The sequence below is a fragment of the Apodemus sylvaticus genome, chromosome 3 (genome assembly GCF_947179515.1).
Source record: "Apodemus sylvaticus chromosome 3, mApoSyl1.1, whole genome shotgun sequence".
Taxonomy (NCBI): domain Eukaryota; kingdom Metazoa; phylum Chordata; class Mammalia; order Rodentia; family Muridae; genus Apodemus; species Apodemus sylvaticus.
In genome coordinates, this window is record NC_067474.1 from 137,372,629 (window position 1) to 137,390,209 (window position 17,581).

General features: G+C 47.3%; 1 protein-coding gene across 10 annotated transcripts in view; it reads right to left on the reverse strand.

The window, feature by feature from the left end:
- Positions 1-17,581, reverse strand: part of Macf1 (microtubule actin crosslinking factor 1) — a 331,824-nt gene that overhangs the window by 304,108 nt on the left and 10,135 nt on the right. The window contains exon 1 of one of the 10 annotated variants that reach the window (XM_052177281.1): positions 9,003-9,314. The exons of the other annotated variants lie outside the window; for them this stretch is intronic. Coding sequence (XP_052033241.1) covers positions 9,003-9,096 — 94 coding nt within the window. The 5' untranslated portion in view covers positions 9,097-9,314. Of the gene's footprint in view, positions 1-9,002; positions 9,315-17,581 lie in introns of those variants that run through there. 10 annotated transcript variants of the gene reach the window in all.

Consider the following 17,581-nt stretch of genomic DNA (forward strand, 5'->3'; position numbering starts at 1 on the left):
AATCTGACACTGAGACACACCCTCCATACCACAGCCTTCTAGAAACTTCTCTTCGGTTCCTCCTAATTCTCTGGCCTCTCCCTTCTGGAAGACAATTTCTTCCCAAGAACCATCTATCTACCTCTGCTCCAGAAAGCATCCTCCTTATAGAGGGCATTTCCGTCTCCAGCTCTTTCTCTCTATACCCACTCCTTAGGTAACCTCCCTTACTATGTCAGTGGCTTTGATTAGCTGATCCAGTCCCTGCCTCATCTACAGTTCAATATTCCACATTCCAGACCACTACTAGCTGCATCAAGGCCACTATCCCTCACAAGCCTTGAACTCAACTCACCCCCACAGAACTCAAAACCTTCTTCTGCACCTTTACAGCCATCATTTAACCACAACTACCCCCTCCCCTTAGCCCCCCTATTTTAGTTTGTGACAACACCCACCCAGTGTGACACCCAAGTCAGAAGCCCACAAGTCAACTCAAGCTCTTCTTCTCCATGATATACCACATCCACATCCACACGGGCCTAACCCTGAGCACTCCCGACTTATCTCTGCTTCATTAGTATTAGTATTTTCATGGCCCACTCTCTGACTCCATTGCTGTGACAGACTCCTTACTGGCTTGTCCTTATTACTACCCTACTCCAATCTACCTTCATACTGCTTCCAGATAGGAAGTGTTCCTAAAATGTAGACCTAATCATAATTCTTGCCTAAAAACCTCAATGCTCCCACAAGCCTTTACAAAAAAGAAGTCCAAACTACAGGCTAGCACACAAGGCCATTGTAGCCTACCCAAGCTTTCCTGCTCGGCTCCTTCTGTCCCACACCTGACACCCCAATCCCACCCATGCTCTCTTCTTCCTCTAAGCTCTTCCATCCCCCTCACTCTGCATGCTACCCAAAATGCCCTTTCCCCAGCCTTTTTGCCAAAAGAGACAATACCCAGCTTACTGTCCCTCAGATGCCTCACCAGCCGCCGTCTTACCTTGGCTATTCTGGGTACCACAATACCACACATCAGCATTTATTTACATGACAATGCTCCCTGTAACTAACCAGTGCTAACGGTCATCCTACCAATGCCCCCCACCCCCACCTCAACAGTAAGATCAGAGAGGCAAGGACAAGGACCTTTGCTTCCTCAACACTTCACCTACTCTGCTTCAGAATACAAAGTCGACAGATATAACACACAAGTCCTCCAAGGGCCTGTCTTACAAATTCAATAGTCATATCCTTTTAAAAGGATACTTATAGAGAAAGAAGAGGTTCTTTCTAAAGAAGTTCTAGGGTGAGAATTAATTATTTCATTTCTTTCTTCCCCTTCCTTTTTTCTTTTTTAAAAGGTTTGTTTGGGTATTTTGCCTGCATGTCTGTATGGTTGTGTACCATTTGTGTGCCTAGCGCCTGAAGAGCCCAGAAGAGTGTCAGATGCCCTGGAACTGGAGCTACAGGTGGTTGTGAGTCACCATGTGAGAGCTGGGTATAGAACATGGGTCTTAACATGGTCCTCTTAACGCTAAACCATCTCTCCAGCACCTAATTCTTAGTTTTGAAGGCAAAGCCTTATAGGTTAGCAACATTAGTATCTAAATTTAAAGTCAGGAATGGAGACATGGGCCAGCGGCTAAGAGCGCCTGCTACTCTCACAAAGGACCTAAGTTCTGTGAAACTTAGCGTTCTGTGAAACTAGAACTTCTTTAGAACATCTGTGTCCGATGGCTCACAAATCCCTGTAACTCCAGCTCCAAGTGATAAAAAATTCTGATTTTCATGAGAACCCAAATGTATATACACCCACAACTTAGACACACATACATAATTAAAAATAAAAAATAAATCTTTTTTTAAAATCCTTAAATGTAGTTAGTATACCTGCCCCATGTCTGTCTGTCTGTCTGTCTCTGTGTGTCTGTGTCTCTGTTTCTCTCTCTCTCTCTCTCTCTCTCTCTCTCTCTCTATGTGTGTGTGTGTGTGTGTGTGTGTGTGTGTGTGTGTAATTAAAGGTGGTTGTGAACAATCTTACAATCTCTCCAGCTCTCTATCACCTCTTAATCTAGTTTCATGACTCAACTGCAGTATCAGCCTCTAGACTCTAGGATCTAGAGTGCCCGGTCCTGGAGTAGAGTCTCACCCTCCTCACTCCTGCCCAGCATATGAAACACAGGTGTTTGCATTCACATAAACGTTTTACCTTTTTCTTTGTCCTCTCTCTCTGCATGCTCCTGAGCAGCGTGTGTGTGTGTGTGTGTGTGTGTGTGTGTGTGTGTGTGTGTGTACTCACGTGTGCCTGTGGAAGCCTGGCAGTTGTTCTTCCTCAGTCACTCCCTCCTTATTCACTAGGCCACCAATCAGCTCGTCTATACCTGCGATCGACCCACATACATGCCTGCACTGTGGGACCTGAAGCTTCTCAAGAACTTTATCCACAGAGACTTTTGTTTTTACTTCTCTGTTTAGTTGTTTGATAGTTACATTTGTTTGCTAGTATGTTTGTTGTTTGTTTGGGGTTTTTTATTTGGTTGGTTCCATATTGGTTTAGTCTGGTCTGGTTTGGTTTGAGGACAGACAGGGCATCATGTACCCAGGGCTACTGGGCTGGAACTCACTATGTAGTTAAGGATAGTTTAAATTTCTCATCCTCCTCTCACAACTCCTGAGTGCTGAAATTAGAGGCATTCAACTCATCAGTATATGAAGGACTAGGACACAAGCCCGGGGCTTCCTGAGTGTCAAAGCACAGCTGAGCCACGTCTTATTTTGTTATGTTGACACAGAGACTCTTTTGACCTAGTGACTCCTGCCTCAGCCCTCTAATGCTGATTTTATAAAATTGCTTTTTCTTTACCTTTCTTTTTTTCTCTCTCACTCTCTTTCTTTCCTTTTCCTCCTCTTTCTCTTCTTCCTCCTCCTCCTTTAGACAGAGTCTTAGGGGCTAGAGAGATGGCTCAGCAGTTAAGAACACTAGCTGCCCTTCCAGAGGACCTGGGTTCAATTCCCAGTAACCACATAGTCACTCACAACTGTATATACATTAAAAATAAATAAATTAGGGACCCAGAAAAGGGGAAATCATTTGCAATGTAAATAAAAATAAATAAATAAATAAATAAAATAAATAAATAAATAAATATCTTCCTAAGCAGCCCAGGCTAGCCTCAAAGCCCTCCTTCTTACCCACCACGAGGCCCCAGTCTACTCCTAATCAACCTCATTCTTTCCATGCTTCTAAGTGTTCCACCATCCCCCACCCCCATACCACTTACTCCAACACAGTCGCTCTCGTAGGCATTCATAAAGCATCACGTACAGTGGGTTTATTCATTGTTGTTGATTGACTACAAAGTACAGCCAAAGAAAATTACTTCCTATGTCTCAATCAACCTTCTCCTTTAGATTAAAAACTGTCTGAACTCCAAAAGGCAATCCAAACAAGCTTATTCTTAGCATCAACACAAAGCAACCGTGTTTATCTTTCTGAGGAAAAATTACTACAAAAAAGTATTCTAGCAAGACAGAACCCAGCAATACAGCTGGCAAAGCCCTGTCCAAAAGATGATGACTGACCAATTAATTAACTTGTCTTAGGTTACTTGCCAAATTATCCCTGATAATTGGAACATCCCTGATGATTGACACACAGTCATACAAAACAATTTTAAAAAGAGAAAGAAATATGCATGCTATACATAGAGAAATTTACACTGTAACAAAATTTTATTCAGCCAGAACAAGTGGAAGGAACTGACCACAAAACTTTGTCCTTGAGCTCTATCTGTTGGTATACACACACACACACACACACACACACACACACACACACACGCACTCGTACAAAAACCCTCTATAAAAAAAAAAAAACCCTCTATAGATACATATTCCCATATGTTATAATTTTCTTCATTAAATACTAGATATATTGCTTCTGTAAGATGAGCTTTTTACTATGTGTTTATGTATGTGGTGTGCCTGCAAGTGTGTATGTGTGTTCACACACAGAGGTTCTAGGTTCAATCCCTAGACATTTCTGTTCCCTGGTATACACTCTTAAGTGTTCTTTCCACCAAGACCTCTAAGACCTAAGACAGGCACTGAAAACTTAAAAGTAACAGACATAGCTACTCATCTCCCTGGCCTGTGGTATGTCACTTGTCAAGCTAGCTCAAGACCAAGGCCGTGGTTCCCCGTGAGCACTGCTAGCACATGTACACATTTTATTATTCTAACAGCACGGTGTGGCCAAAGCTTGTGATTCCCCAGCAGCCAGACCTGACTCACACTCTGAACTAACAGTGTCCAGAAGCAGCGACTGCTTCGTTGTCTGTCTAGAAGTGACCCACCCCCACCCCAGGACTTTTGTTCTACAAGGAAACTTAAAAACTGGGTTTACTTTTTTTGGTTAATTTTGTTTTGAGACAGGGTTTCTCTGTGTAACCCTCCCTGACTGTTCTGGAACTCACTCTGTAGACCAGGCTGGCCTTGAATTGAACTCAGAGATCCACCTGCCTCTGCCTGTCAAGTGCTGGAATTAAACACCTGTGCCACCACACCAGGCCAAACTGAGCTTACTTTTAACCAAAGAGTATTACTTGAGTAGGAAATTCCAAATCCTCAGTCTACCCTTCCCACCGTGTTAGCAAGTCACAGTCCTGGCCATGCACTGCTCTGTGTAAAATGCTCAGAGACTTACATGCCACAAACCTCCCCATAACTGGGAGGGGGAGGGAGGGACAATACACATCTTTAATCCCAGCATTTGGGAGGCAAAGGCTGGCGGATTTCTATAACTCTAAGACTAGCCTGGTCTATATAATGAGTTCTAGGCCAGAGAGGACTACATGGCAAAACTCTGTCTCAATTGAACAAAAGGAAAAGAACTTTTCCACAGTTCAGAACTGCAGAACTGTAAGGCACTTCAGCGTGTGCCTGTTGCTCAGAAGCTAACAGCCAGCAGTGACACTGACAGACAGCTCCCCGTCACAATCACCTCACTAAGCCAAGTTGAGGCTCTGAACGTGAGGCCTCCTCTGTGCCGATGGAAAACCCTCACCCAGAGCTCTGAAGCCTGTGCTGTACTTGGTCCTGTGTCTAAACATACCAGTCGTACTAATACGGAATGGACAGGGTTCTGCTACGAAGCTCAAATAAGATGAGTATGAAATGGCTTTGAAAATGTAAGTTATGCCCATGAAAATTGTTAAAAACAGTGGTAGCATAATGTATGCCGATAACTCATCTGTATTCTCATTAATTCCATAAATCAATGATTGATTTTAACAGATGAAAACCTAAAGATAAAAGTGAGTCAGCAATGTTTCTGGGGTACAGCAGAAAGTGGAGCCCAAATCTGGAATCAAAGTGTTTTTTACTATTATCAAATTGTCTCATCAGGGGAGGGAGGGAGGGAGAGAGAGAGAGAGAAAGAGAGAGAGAAAGAGAGAGAGAGGGAGAGAGAGTACATGTGTGTATGTATGCTTATGTGTGTATATATCTTACATGTAACTGTACAGTTACTTTCTGTGGTATGCTGAACATCAATACTAACCAGTTGCAGTCACTTTCTGCGCCTGGTGAACACATCTAACAAGAACTCCAAGTCAACCCTGAACTCTGTAAATAACCATACAGAAGACATGTGAAATCACGTTGAAGTGTGAATGTTCTTTTATTCCTAGTCCAGGTTGGCACATGAGGACTTTAATTTCCAAAGTTTTGTGAAAAGACAAAATCTAATTCTGAACTGGCATTAGTACTACCCTGTAATGCTAGCGCTTGGAACAGACAGGAGATTTGGGAGTTAAAAGCCAGCTTCAGCTACATACCCAGCCTAGACTGAGAACCTGTCTTAAAATTAAAAGCTGGTACGGTGGTACCAGGGTTATCCAGTAAGACCCTGAACAAACATAAGGACAAAGCCGGAACTTGCAGTGAGCTCACAGAGACCGTCTTTGTCCTCATGTCCCATAACTGCTTGTGTACATCTTCGCCTTGCTAGATGTGAAAAACCAGGGCAGGACCCAGACCTCATTCACAAGCCCAGCAATGAGATTTAATAGTCGCTCGTTGAGGGATGGAAGGGGTTCTCCTGGTTACTGCCCACTCTGAAATGTTAGCATCTGGTTATCTAATGCCTCTTGTTTATTGGCCAGCTCTCTGAAACAGCCTTTGGGATGCTTGGGAAATGAAGGAGAGCATTTACATCCATGCTGAATCTTCTAGTCCTGCCAAAACTATGCTCACTACCATCATAGGGTAATAGCTGCCAAGCAGTTCTGGAAAATCCTGACAACCACTCCTAATAAAGGTGCTTTATACACTGCTCTGGTCAGTTCATACTGCAAATGCATTATTTGTCATTTTAGTCTCTTCTAGGAGCAACTTATACAGCTGAGAACTTCAGTCCTCCCTCTTGCAATGGAAATCCAAGTTTATTTTACATAATAATTCTTCAAATTATTACAACAAGGATGCAACTATTCAGAAGCCTGCCAACGAAGCCAATAGTAATATAAATTTCCCCCACATCTCTCCAAAACTATATTATGTGTGTATATGTATGTGTACATGTGTGTGTTTGTGCTGTGTGTACATAGGGTTTTTTTGAGACAGGGTTTCTCTGTGTAGCCCTGGCTACACAGAGGTAGTGGATCCCACTACCTCTGCCTCCCAGGTACTGGGATTTAAGGCATTTGCTACTACCCTACCCGGCAACTTTTTTTATTTTGAGACATGGTCTCACTACAACCCTTGGCTAGCCTCCAACTCAAAGATTTATCTGCCTCTGCCTCCCAGGTGCTGGAATTAAAGGCATATATGTTGCCTTTAATTATCATTAAAGGCATGCCGAATGTTTTTAAGATTATTTGTTTATGTGTATGTATGTGCCTCCATAAATCATGTGTACCATATTTGTGCCTGGTACACAAGGACACGGAGAGAGGTTTGTCAGATCCCCTAGAACTGAAGTTACAAGAGAGTGTAAGCTTGGAACTGAACCCTGCTCCTCCCCAAAAGAGAAACACAAGCTCTTATCTGCTGAACCATCCCTCCAACCCCAGAGTTGTTTTGTTTTTTCCTTTTTTTAGACTGATAGGATGGGGACTGGAGAGATTATTCAGCAGTTAAGAAGATCACCTGTTGCTCTTGCAGAGGTCCTAGGTTTGATTCTCAGCACCCATACGGAGACTCCCAACTATCCCGAACTGCACTTCCAACGGGGGATCCAACACCCTCTTCCTTCCTCCTCCAGTACCAGGTACACATGTGGTACACAGCCTTACATGCAAGCAAAAACCTCATATACAAAAATAAATTAAATTAAAAAGAAATAAGAATAAAGTGTGTTTAAGAAAGAAATAGGCTTGTGTCTGAGAAGAATCAAATTCCTACACACTGGAACAAAGTCCATCAGAGTAAAGACTGACGGAGTGAGACAGAGTGAGACCAAGTGAGCTGCCTGAGAGGTCTGAACGCCTGCTGGTAACCCATCCAGGAACAACCCTACTTCCTCTCTGCTATAACAGGGGAGACCAACTTCCCTTCAGCGAGAAGACATCAGCAAGCAACTTGACCCTGGGAGGTACTGAGATTTCTTCCTACTTGTGTTTTAATTCTGCTGGTTGAAAGCAGTCAAAGCCAGTGACAGTCCCAGCGTATCCTCCCTCTGAGGAGGGCAAAGCAAAAGCCTGCAAAGAAAACTTAATGGAACCATTCAGCGAACAGCAGTTTTTCAAAGAAGTTCAGCCGCACAACCTAACCTCTTTGTGCTCTGCAATAATCCCCATTTCTTAAGAGAAGGGGCGGGGGCTGACAGAAAACTCCCTGTAGACAGGAAAACTGGACGGCTCACAGGAGCTGGTACAGCACAAACAAATAGAAGCCCTAGTGGGTCTTTTATCATTTCATCTGATTTCCCCCACGCTGCACTCCCAAGTAGAGGTCTAAAGTGTGTGTGTGTGGGGGGGGGTGCAGGGAGCAGGAGGGGGCTTACAGTTTTGTCTTTAATGTCCCTACACTGTGTAGGTGGTGTGAACAAGCTGGCTGGCCTTAGTCATAAGGGGTGAAAATTTCTCTCCTTCACATGGAAGGAAAGTCACAAGAGAACTGCTTCTAAAGAGGAGGGTGGGGAGGTGCCTGCCTGGGAAGTTTCTGGGAAAATCAACATCTCCAAAGAAAATGCAGTCCAGAGCACACGCAAGATAAACCAGGGCCGGGGGCCCAGGGCCACGCACCCCTGCCTTCCACGAGAGGCGGTTAGGGAAAGGCAGACCGCAGCCCTGCTGGCCTGTCAAAACTTTCTCTGCGTGCACTCGGCGGAGATTAGGCATTAACTCGCTGAACTGCTTCGCAAGACAGCCTCCAGGGGCTGAAATCCGAGCTCCGAGACCAATCTTTATTTCTGAGGGGAAGGAAAAATAATAATAACTAGACCCCTGCCTCAACCTGGCAGGCCCAGACATTAAGGGGGGTGGCGATGGGGTGGGGAGGCCTCGCCACGGAAATCTGCACACTCACCGGCCACGCCGCCCACCCGACCCCCACGACCCCCGGGTGCTCGGCGTCCTAGGCTCCCGCGCGACTCCTCCGAGAGTCAGGGAGACAAAAGCGGGCGGGCGACCCCCGGAGAGCCGCCGCAGGGAAGCTCGCCCCGGGAAACCGAAGGAGAGCGTCTCCCTCGAGCCCAACTCCTCCTCCGCCGGAGTCCCACAGCAGGCGGTCTCCCGAGCCAGCTCCACGTCTCTCCTCCTTCGGATCCGGCCAGATAATAGAGCAAACAGTGTGACTGAGATAGGAGAGCGCCGAGCGCCGGCCGGGGAGCGCGGCTCCCGAGCCTTATCTCAACTCTCCAGAAGCCGGCCCCGAGCGGCGGCCACAGCTCCCGGCCCGCCCGGCCCGGCCCGGCCCCGCGCGGGTGGACGCGCCCCCCGCCCGCCTCCCCACCTGCAGCCGGCCGAGCCGCGGGCCTCCGGCTCCGGCCAGCGCCGGCCCGGCCGCAGCCTCACCTTTGTAGCGCTCCAGCACATCCTCGTACGCCTGCACGAACTCCTTCTCCTGGCTGCGGTTGGCCGGCTGCTGACCCGGCACGTAGCCGGCCATGGCTGCCCGCGCCGCGCTCTGCCCGGGCCCCGAGGGGCGCCGGCTCCAGGCCCGCGCGCTGAGGCGGCAGAGGCGGCGGCGGCCCCGGCCCCAGCCTCGGCCTTTGTGCTGCTCGGCGGCGCCTTCGCTCTCTCGCTCTGGGCTCTGCGTCCGGTCTCGCCCGGCCCTGCAGTCGCGCTCGGCTCCCTCAGCCCGCTCGCACCCGGCCCGCTCGCGCACCGCCGGTCCCGGCTCGCGTTTCCGCCTCCCCACCCCTCGGCTCCGCTCCTCCCTCAGCCCGCCCCGGCGCGACGGCGGAGGCGCCTCCTGTCAGGAGCGCCAGGCCGGGCCGGTTCCCCGCCCCTCAGCCCGCCGCCTCCGCCGCCGGGCGCGTCCTCAGCCCCGCGGCTGCAGCCTGCTGGGCCGGGCGAGCCGCCGACCACCGCCCGGGCGGGCCGCGGGCCCGAGCCGGACACCGACGAGGGAGGCCGGACAGCCGACGCCTGAGGCCCGCCGCCAGGAGGCCCCCCTGAGGCCGGGCGGGCCGCAGCGGCCCGGAGACCCCCGGGCCGACCCAGGCCGGGCCGCAGCCCCGCTCAGCGCTGACCTACACCGGCAGCCGGGACAAAGGAGGGAGCCACGGGCTGGGCCTGTGCGGCTGCGGGAGAAGGTCCTAGAGAAAACCTTGAAGGCCGGCGGAGAGCAAAAGACCAAGATGCCTCACATCCAAGGCCACACAGCTCCAGAACCGAGACAAGGACAAGACCCAGCCAGGACTGATATGCGAGGCTGAAGGGAACAGCCCGACCACAAAGAAGCCCGGGAACAAAGGGTTGTCCAGAAACAGGCGAAACTGAAGTGGAAGCGAGGGGGACAGAGCCATCACCATAAAGTAAACCAGGCCAAGGAGCACAGCCTGAGAAATGACAACGGAGAGAGCCATGAAAACAGGATTCTGACTGCACAGGGGGGAGGGCATAAATCCAGGGGGAGAGACCCAATAGGATTACTAAACTGTGACAGCCCTCTCCACAGAGCGACTTAGATCAAAAGGGAGAAATGTGGGAACCTGACGCTGCACCCGGACTGTCAGGGAACAAAGAAAGGATTCTGGAGCAAAACTGGTTAGGGCAACACGAGGCAAGCCAGGAGCCAATTATTCTCAGCCCTAGAGAAAGAAGAAAGGAAACGTCAATATGAGCGGGGATTCATTTAGGACCACTTTGTGAAGGGGTTCCCAGCTCCATCAGGTTCCCTATACAGTTTATCATTCAATCCCAAGAGTCATGGGTTGACTGGAACCAAAAGTAATGAATGAGGAATTCCAAGATGGTAGCTCACACCTGTAATCCTAGACCTCAGGAGGCTGAAGCAGGAGATTTGCTACAAGTTCTAAGTCTGTCCGGGCCTCACAGTAAGACTGTTTCAAACAAACAAAATGATACTTTTAGCCCACCTTTGGCCCATTCAACCGTCGTTGACTTGTTTTTCCGGGAACAGGGAAATGGTTGTGGTAATAACTTACACTAGTAAATATCACAGTAAAGGCACATGAGCAGGCAGAAAAAGATTTCATGTGGCATTGAGCAACCAAAATTATCGATTGGAATCCCATTTCAGTTCTCATTCTTCAGGATTTGAAGTAGGAGCCTCTTACCCTAGGGCAAGGATTGTAGCTTTGTACCTTTTGAGTAAGTATTTGGTCAGCCCTTGCTCAGCACACTAATTACGTGAAATGATGCTTTTCACTAATAGGTGCAATCATAGCTTTCCACATCGCGAAGCAGGTGAGCAAATAATTAATCATATCTCTTCCCATCAATTTGTGCTGAACTTCCCAAGCTCTGTACAGAGAAGGCTGAAAGGACATGGGAAATCCTCGGGGCAGAATGTTCATTTTTTTTCAGTTTTACTCTGTGCGCACGCGCGAGTGTACACACACACACACACACACACACACGCGCGCCACAGTTCACTGATTGAGGTCAGACGCTAATGAGCTCAGTCTAGAAATACAAAGAGAATAAGTCTTAGCGGTATTTTTTTTTTCTTAAAGAGTAAAAGGCATTTAGCAGAGAAGAAGGAGCCGGTATGGTACTTGATAGCAAGCGCTTACGGTTTTTTTTTTTTTCTTCTTTTTTAAAACAGCAGATAATAATAGAGATTGCTAATTCTGGAGCTCCTGGCTGTATAAATGCTGAGTCACTGCATTTCCTATACTATTTTACACCCGGAGAGCTAAGGAGGCCTGGATGCAAATGCACATCCACAGGCCTCCACCCTTAGCCCTTTACCAACACCTCCCTCCTCCCTCAGTTCCTCGCAGCAAACAGACAAGTGCCCCCATCCCCTCCTAGGATGCATGCACCAGTTGGTGAGCAAGTTCCTCAAGAACTATGACTGATAACTTGCCAAAGCTTTGGAAATTCTCCATTAGGAGGGAATAGTATACTGTACTAAACAGGTTCCATGGGGAACTGGGATGCTTGGGAAGATAAAGCAAAGGTTGAGATTCCTATTAAGAAACACAGTAAAAAAAAAAGCATGCATGGTGGTGTATGCCTTTGATCCTCGCGCTGAGGCAAAGGTGGGGCGGGGCATCTCAGTGAGGTAAAGGCCAACCTGGTCTACACTGTGACACGGCTACAGTGTGAGACCCGGTGCTCCCACCCCACCCCCACCCTCAACAAAAAGAGAAAAGAACACAGGAAAGCCACAAGCAAACCAGTAACCAGGCATTCGGAAGGCTGAGGCAAGAGGATTGTAAATTTGAGGGCAGCCTAAACTATATTTATATATGGTGACACCCAGCCTCAAAAAGGAAGAAAATAAAGGAAACCTGGTAATTAGGAAGAAGCTTGGGTTTGCAGGGTGGCTAGAGTGCCTCTCTCCAACCCAAGTTGCTTTCTAGATGAAATTTGCATTTAAATACTCCCCAGAGAGTTTGAAGAGAAGCATTCTTCTAATGAATGAGAAAGGGGAAGTCCACAGGTTTGGCTGACATTCCCGTTTTATACAGAGAAATTTTTACTAGGCTAGAGGGAACAAAGCTACTTGGGGGGAGGGAAGAAAGTCTACCAAAGTGCAATTTTTGTTTTTGTGTTACTTTTTTCAAGCAAGAATCTAAGTTTATTGCCAAACCATGCAATCCAGAAGCTCTGAGGCTTTCGTGGGCTGCTGTTGAATTTTTAAAGAGGTTGGTTGCTTTGGAAGAATCATACAGCAGGACGGACTCAGGAGGACATCTAGTGGCAGAGGTGGGTAATGCAAAAAAAAAAACCAATCTTTAAGAATCCTCCCCTTCTTGTCAAGTGCCTCTCCCCCCAGAGCCTCAACACATCTTTCAGTCCTCAGATATGCTCTTTATCTCAGAGCCTTCCCACCTGGTCACCTGGTTTTCTCCAAAACTATGCTCTCATTGTTTCTCTCCTTTAGCATGACTCACTTCTACTCTGGGAAACTCTAAAAGCTTCCTCAACTCCTGTGCTCAGCAAAAAACACTTAACTGAGCACTACCTTGAGCCTTCTTTTATATATGTTTAAGGTAGGTGTGTGTGTGTGTGTGTGTGTGTGTGTGTGTGTGTGTGTGTGTGTGTGTGTTCAGTGTGGATGTCTGCAGAGGCCACAAGAGGGTGCCAGATTCCCTGGAGATAGAATTACAGGCAGTTGCCAGAAGCCAGTCCTGTGGGCTGGAAACTTCTCTCCTTTATTTGGTTTCTGTTTTGTCTTGTTTTGTTTTTAAGATTATTTTATGATTATGAGCACACCATAGCTTGTCTTCAGACACACCAGAAGAGGGCATCAGATTTCATTACAGATGGTTGTGAGCCACCATGTGGTTTCTAGGAATTGAACTTTGAGAGACCCCAACCCCCAAACTCAGGACCTCTGGAAGAGCAGTCAGTGCTCTTAACCACTGAGCCATCTCTCCAGCCCCTCCTTTTACATTTGTTTTAATTTGTTTGTTTTACAGCACCGGATGTCCCGGAACTCTCAATATAGGCCTGGCTGGCCTGGAACTAACAGATCACCTGCCTCTGACTCCTGGATACCAGTATTAAAGGCATTCGACACCACACCCAGTCTTTTTATTGTGGGACAATCTCTCTCTAAATTGCCCAGGAAAGCTTTGAACTTGCGATTCTCCTAGGTTAACCTCTCTGTTTACTTTTTTATTAAGGACAATTTGTTTAAAGCCTCCTGAGTAACTGAGACTATAAGCCTGTGCCACCACACTGTCCCCTTTTCTTTATTTCTTTCTTACTACATTTAATTTTTTTTTCATGCATAGGGACATGTGTGCATGCCAAGGCATAGGATAGGCATGGAGGTCAGATGACCAGGTGTGAGCATTGGTTTTCTTCATCAAACCTCATTCTTGTTTCTTTAAGGCAAGGTCTTTCTCTCTTCTTCCTTTGAAAGTTCCCATAAGGCTGCCCTTGACCCTGAAATCCTATTGCCTCAACCTCAGTTACAGGCATACATTGCCAACTTACCTTTTTGTTTTTTAAGTAGTTTTTTGTTTTAATTTTATGTGCAGGAATGTTTTGCCTACAGGTATGTATGTATGTATGTATGTATGTATGTATACAAAACAGTGCCTACAGAAATCCAAAGAGAGTCGGGTGGTGGTGGCACACGCCTGTAATCCCAGCACTCTGGGAGGCAGAGGCAGGCAGATTTCTGAGTTCGAGGCCAGCCTGGTCTACAGAGTGAGTTCCAGGACAGCCAGGGATACACAGAGAAACCCTGTCTCGAAAAAACCAGATCCAAAAAACAAAAACAAAAATCCACTCCCTTCATCTCCAACTACTGAAAGCCTATAGGGAAGCTCACTGTCAACTGTCAACGTGTGAAGCTATTTTTAACCAGCCCAGGTAGTTCTCAAGAATCCTGCCTTTTAGCTGAGTGGTAGAGGAGGCCTTTAATCCCAGCACTCCTGAGGCACTCTGAGTCTTTGAAGCCAGCCTGGTCTACATAGTGGCAGGACAGCCTGAGCTACATAGTTAGATGCTATGTTCTCAGAGAAACAAAACTAACCAATCAAACAAACAAACAGTATTTGCTCAGTGGTCAAGAACTGAAGCCACTTCATATCTGGAAAGAGGGAAATGAGAAATCCTGTTTCCTTCCCTTCCCCAACCTCTAGGAGACTCACTTCCAACACTTCTTCAACTTGCCTTAAGCAGCTCTATTTCCTATGTGTGAATTGATGCTCTATAAATACATTTGCTAGTAAGGTGTGAATGTGTGAGTGTGTGTGTGTGTGTGTGTGTGTGTGTGTGTTACTTTATTCCTCCTTATGGCACTATCTGCTGTGTCTTCTACATGGCCTGTCTTTTACTTTTCCCTGTAGAAGCTGGTAGCAGGCACAGCAGGAGCTACTCAGTTTGATCCTTTGGTTAGAAGCAAAGGGCGGGGTCAGTCTCAGTCTCAGGAGTCCTGCCTCCCGGCCTAGCCTTCCTCCCCATACCCCTTCCTCTTTGGCCAGTCCCAGACAAAGTTGCTTTCTGCCTTGGAAAAGTATGTTTTGCCCGAAGTCCCTTGGCCTGCTTGGGGCAGCTAGGCCTTGTCTGCTCTTGTACTGCCCTCTTCTGGTGTAAAAGTGCAGTAGCCCTTATCTCAAAAGCCTGGATGGTGCCCGCCACCCAGCAGCCCATCGCCATAGCAACCCTCAAAATGGTTACCCAAATGGCTAGGTAACCATAGCAACTGGCCAAGTCTCACTACCTTAGCCTCTCCCTAGGCCTTCTCCTCCGACTTCTCAGAGCCAAAGCCATCTCCCATCATTACTCCAGAGAACAGAACACTGGAAGAACCCTCAACAAGAAGCTGTCCCAAAGAAATGTAGAATGCCTCACCTACCCCGCCTGTCATGACACAGTGCATAGAAAGGATGCAAAGACACTCTTGACCCATGAAGTACTACACAGATGTTTCTGGTCATTATCTTACTAAGCACTGTAAAGGCAGCAGTTGCCTTAGGCAGAGCTAGAGTCCTTCCCACTTTGGCCCCTTACTGGTTGAGAGACTTCAGGCAAGGTATTAAACTCTCCAGGTGTCTGTCTCTTTACTGTAGAACAGCACTCTGGGAGGCAGAGGCAGGTGGATTTCTGAGTTCGAGGCCAGCCTTGTCTACAGAGTGAGTTCCAGGACAACCAGGGCTATACAGAGAAACCCTGTCTCAAAAAAACCAAATCCAAAAAACCAAAAAAAAAAAAAAAAAAAAAAAAATCATTAAAATCACCTTAACCATTGGTCTAGAGCGGCATGTGACACGCAAGGCATATAGCCTGGTATTCAGAACGGGTCAGCAGTAATTATACAAGGTCCTGGCCCTCCACAATCTCCCCCTGTGAGAATAAAACTGTATTCTTTTTCCTCTTGAAAGAACCAAGCCTCATTGTGCACACCTTTAATCCCAGCACTAGGAAGACAGAGGCAAGTGAATCTCTAAGTTTGAGGCCAGCATGGTCCACAGAGCAAGTTCCAGGGCAGCCAGGGCTACACCGTGAAAACCTATCTTGAAACAACAAAGATTCAAGCCTCATTCATACCATATCTCCCTTCTGCAGGAGAGGGTCTCATCCTCATGGGCACCTGAGGTTCTTACCAGGCAAGGCTGCAGGCAGGCTACATTATACAGGAAACTGGGAGGTTTCTGAAGCTGAAAGACGCAGCAACTTATCTACGAAACTTCTCTCCACCTGAAGCCTCGCCTTCCCACACTGCTCCACGACAGGAGCTGTGAAAGAACCTGCCATTAATCCCCAGGGTCTCAACAGGTCCTACAGTGTGGTGGCCTCTGTTTTAGGTGAGAGCATCTGTATAGAATACATCCCCAGGCATCCCACCAAGCCTTGGATACAGGTTCTTCTGATGTGGCAGAATTCCTTCCCTCTGGGACCTTAAAAGTCTTTCACAGATGAAAGACTAAGATTCAGTCTCAACTACTTATTTTAGTTTTGTTTCACTTTTTAAGACAAGGTTTCTCTGCATAGTCCTGACCTGTGCTTCCAGGTGTCTGGATTACAGGTCTACATCAACACTCCTGGACTTACTGTGTTTCTTTTCTTTTCTTGGTTTATTTTGTTCTGTTTTTGTTCTTGTTTTGTTTGGGGGTTGGTGGTAAAGCAGGAGATGGTGTCACTATGTAGCTCTGCCTAGCCTGGAACTTGCTCTATAGGCAAGGCTGGCCTTGAATTCACAGAGATCCACTTGCCTCTGCCTCCTGAGTTCTGGACTTAAAGTTGTGTGCCAACATATCCAGCTCGGCTTCCAACTTTTTGAATTTTCAAAAATCCATTTTTAGGATGCTCTCCTCCATTACCCTAGCAGAATTCTGATTAAAGCCAGGGTCCATGGGTCTGAAGTGTTACAGGTCCAACAGATGCTACTGCCAAAAAAAACAGCTTCTGGTTATAGAACAAATGTGCCGAGGCCTCACCCTACACGTCCTTGGAGAAAAATGTGAATCTTGTCTGGAAGGATCAGGAGCCCCAAACAGAAGACACGGTGTCCCAGGGACTCCATACTTCCAGAGCCTCTGGGCGGGGCACTAGCTCGTTCCTTCAGATGTGGACTCCAGAGTAGATAAACATATTCAACACTAGAAAAGAGCAGTGGTGCAGCGTGAGGGTGTAAAGGGGGGCAGGAGACTGGCATACGGTCAGTTCATAGATTGCTGCCCTGGCATGCATAAAGTCCTGCGATCAATTTCCAGCACTACGTAAACTTGGTGTGGTACTCAGGAGGCAGAGGAAGAGGGACAGCTGTGGGTTCAAGGTCAGCCTGTCTACATAGTGAGTCTGGCACAGCGGAGCTCCATAATGAGGCCCTGTCTCAAAAAAAGCCCCCCAAAATAAAAAATGTAGATAGATGGATGGACGGACGGATGGATGGATGAACGGACAGACAGATGGAATCTCAGAACTCAAGATGAAGACAGGAGTTAGAAATCAAGGTCATCTTCAGCTAGATAGTCATCAAAACTGGCCTGTGCCACAAGTGACTGGCTCAAAACAAGCCAGTGAGCTAGGCAGAGGGACGGTAGTAAGCTGTAAGCCTAGCACTCGGGAGGCTGTGGCAGAAGAATCTCATGCACCGGGTCAACCTGAGCTACATAGCAAGACCACCTCACAAAATGGTAACAGAGGGGCCAAGAGGTGGCTTGAAGTTATGAGTGCTTGCTGTTCTTGAGAAGGACCCAGATTCCGTTCCCAGAGCTCACTTGGTGACTCACAGTCATGCGTAACTCCAGCTGCAGTGAGTTCAATGTCCTCTTCTGGCCACTTCAGGCACCGGACATGCAGGCAAAGCACTCATACACATAAAAATGAATTTTAAAGGTATTTCTTTCTTTTATTTTATTTTACTTTGTTTTATTTATATGAGTACACTGTAGTTGTCAGACACACCAGAAGAGGGCATCGGATCCCATTACAGATGGTTGTGAGCCACCATGTGGTTGCTAGGAATTGAACTCAGAACCGCTGAGCCACTCTCC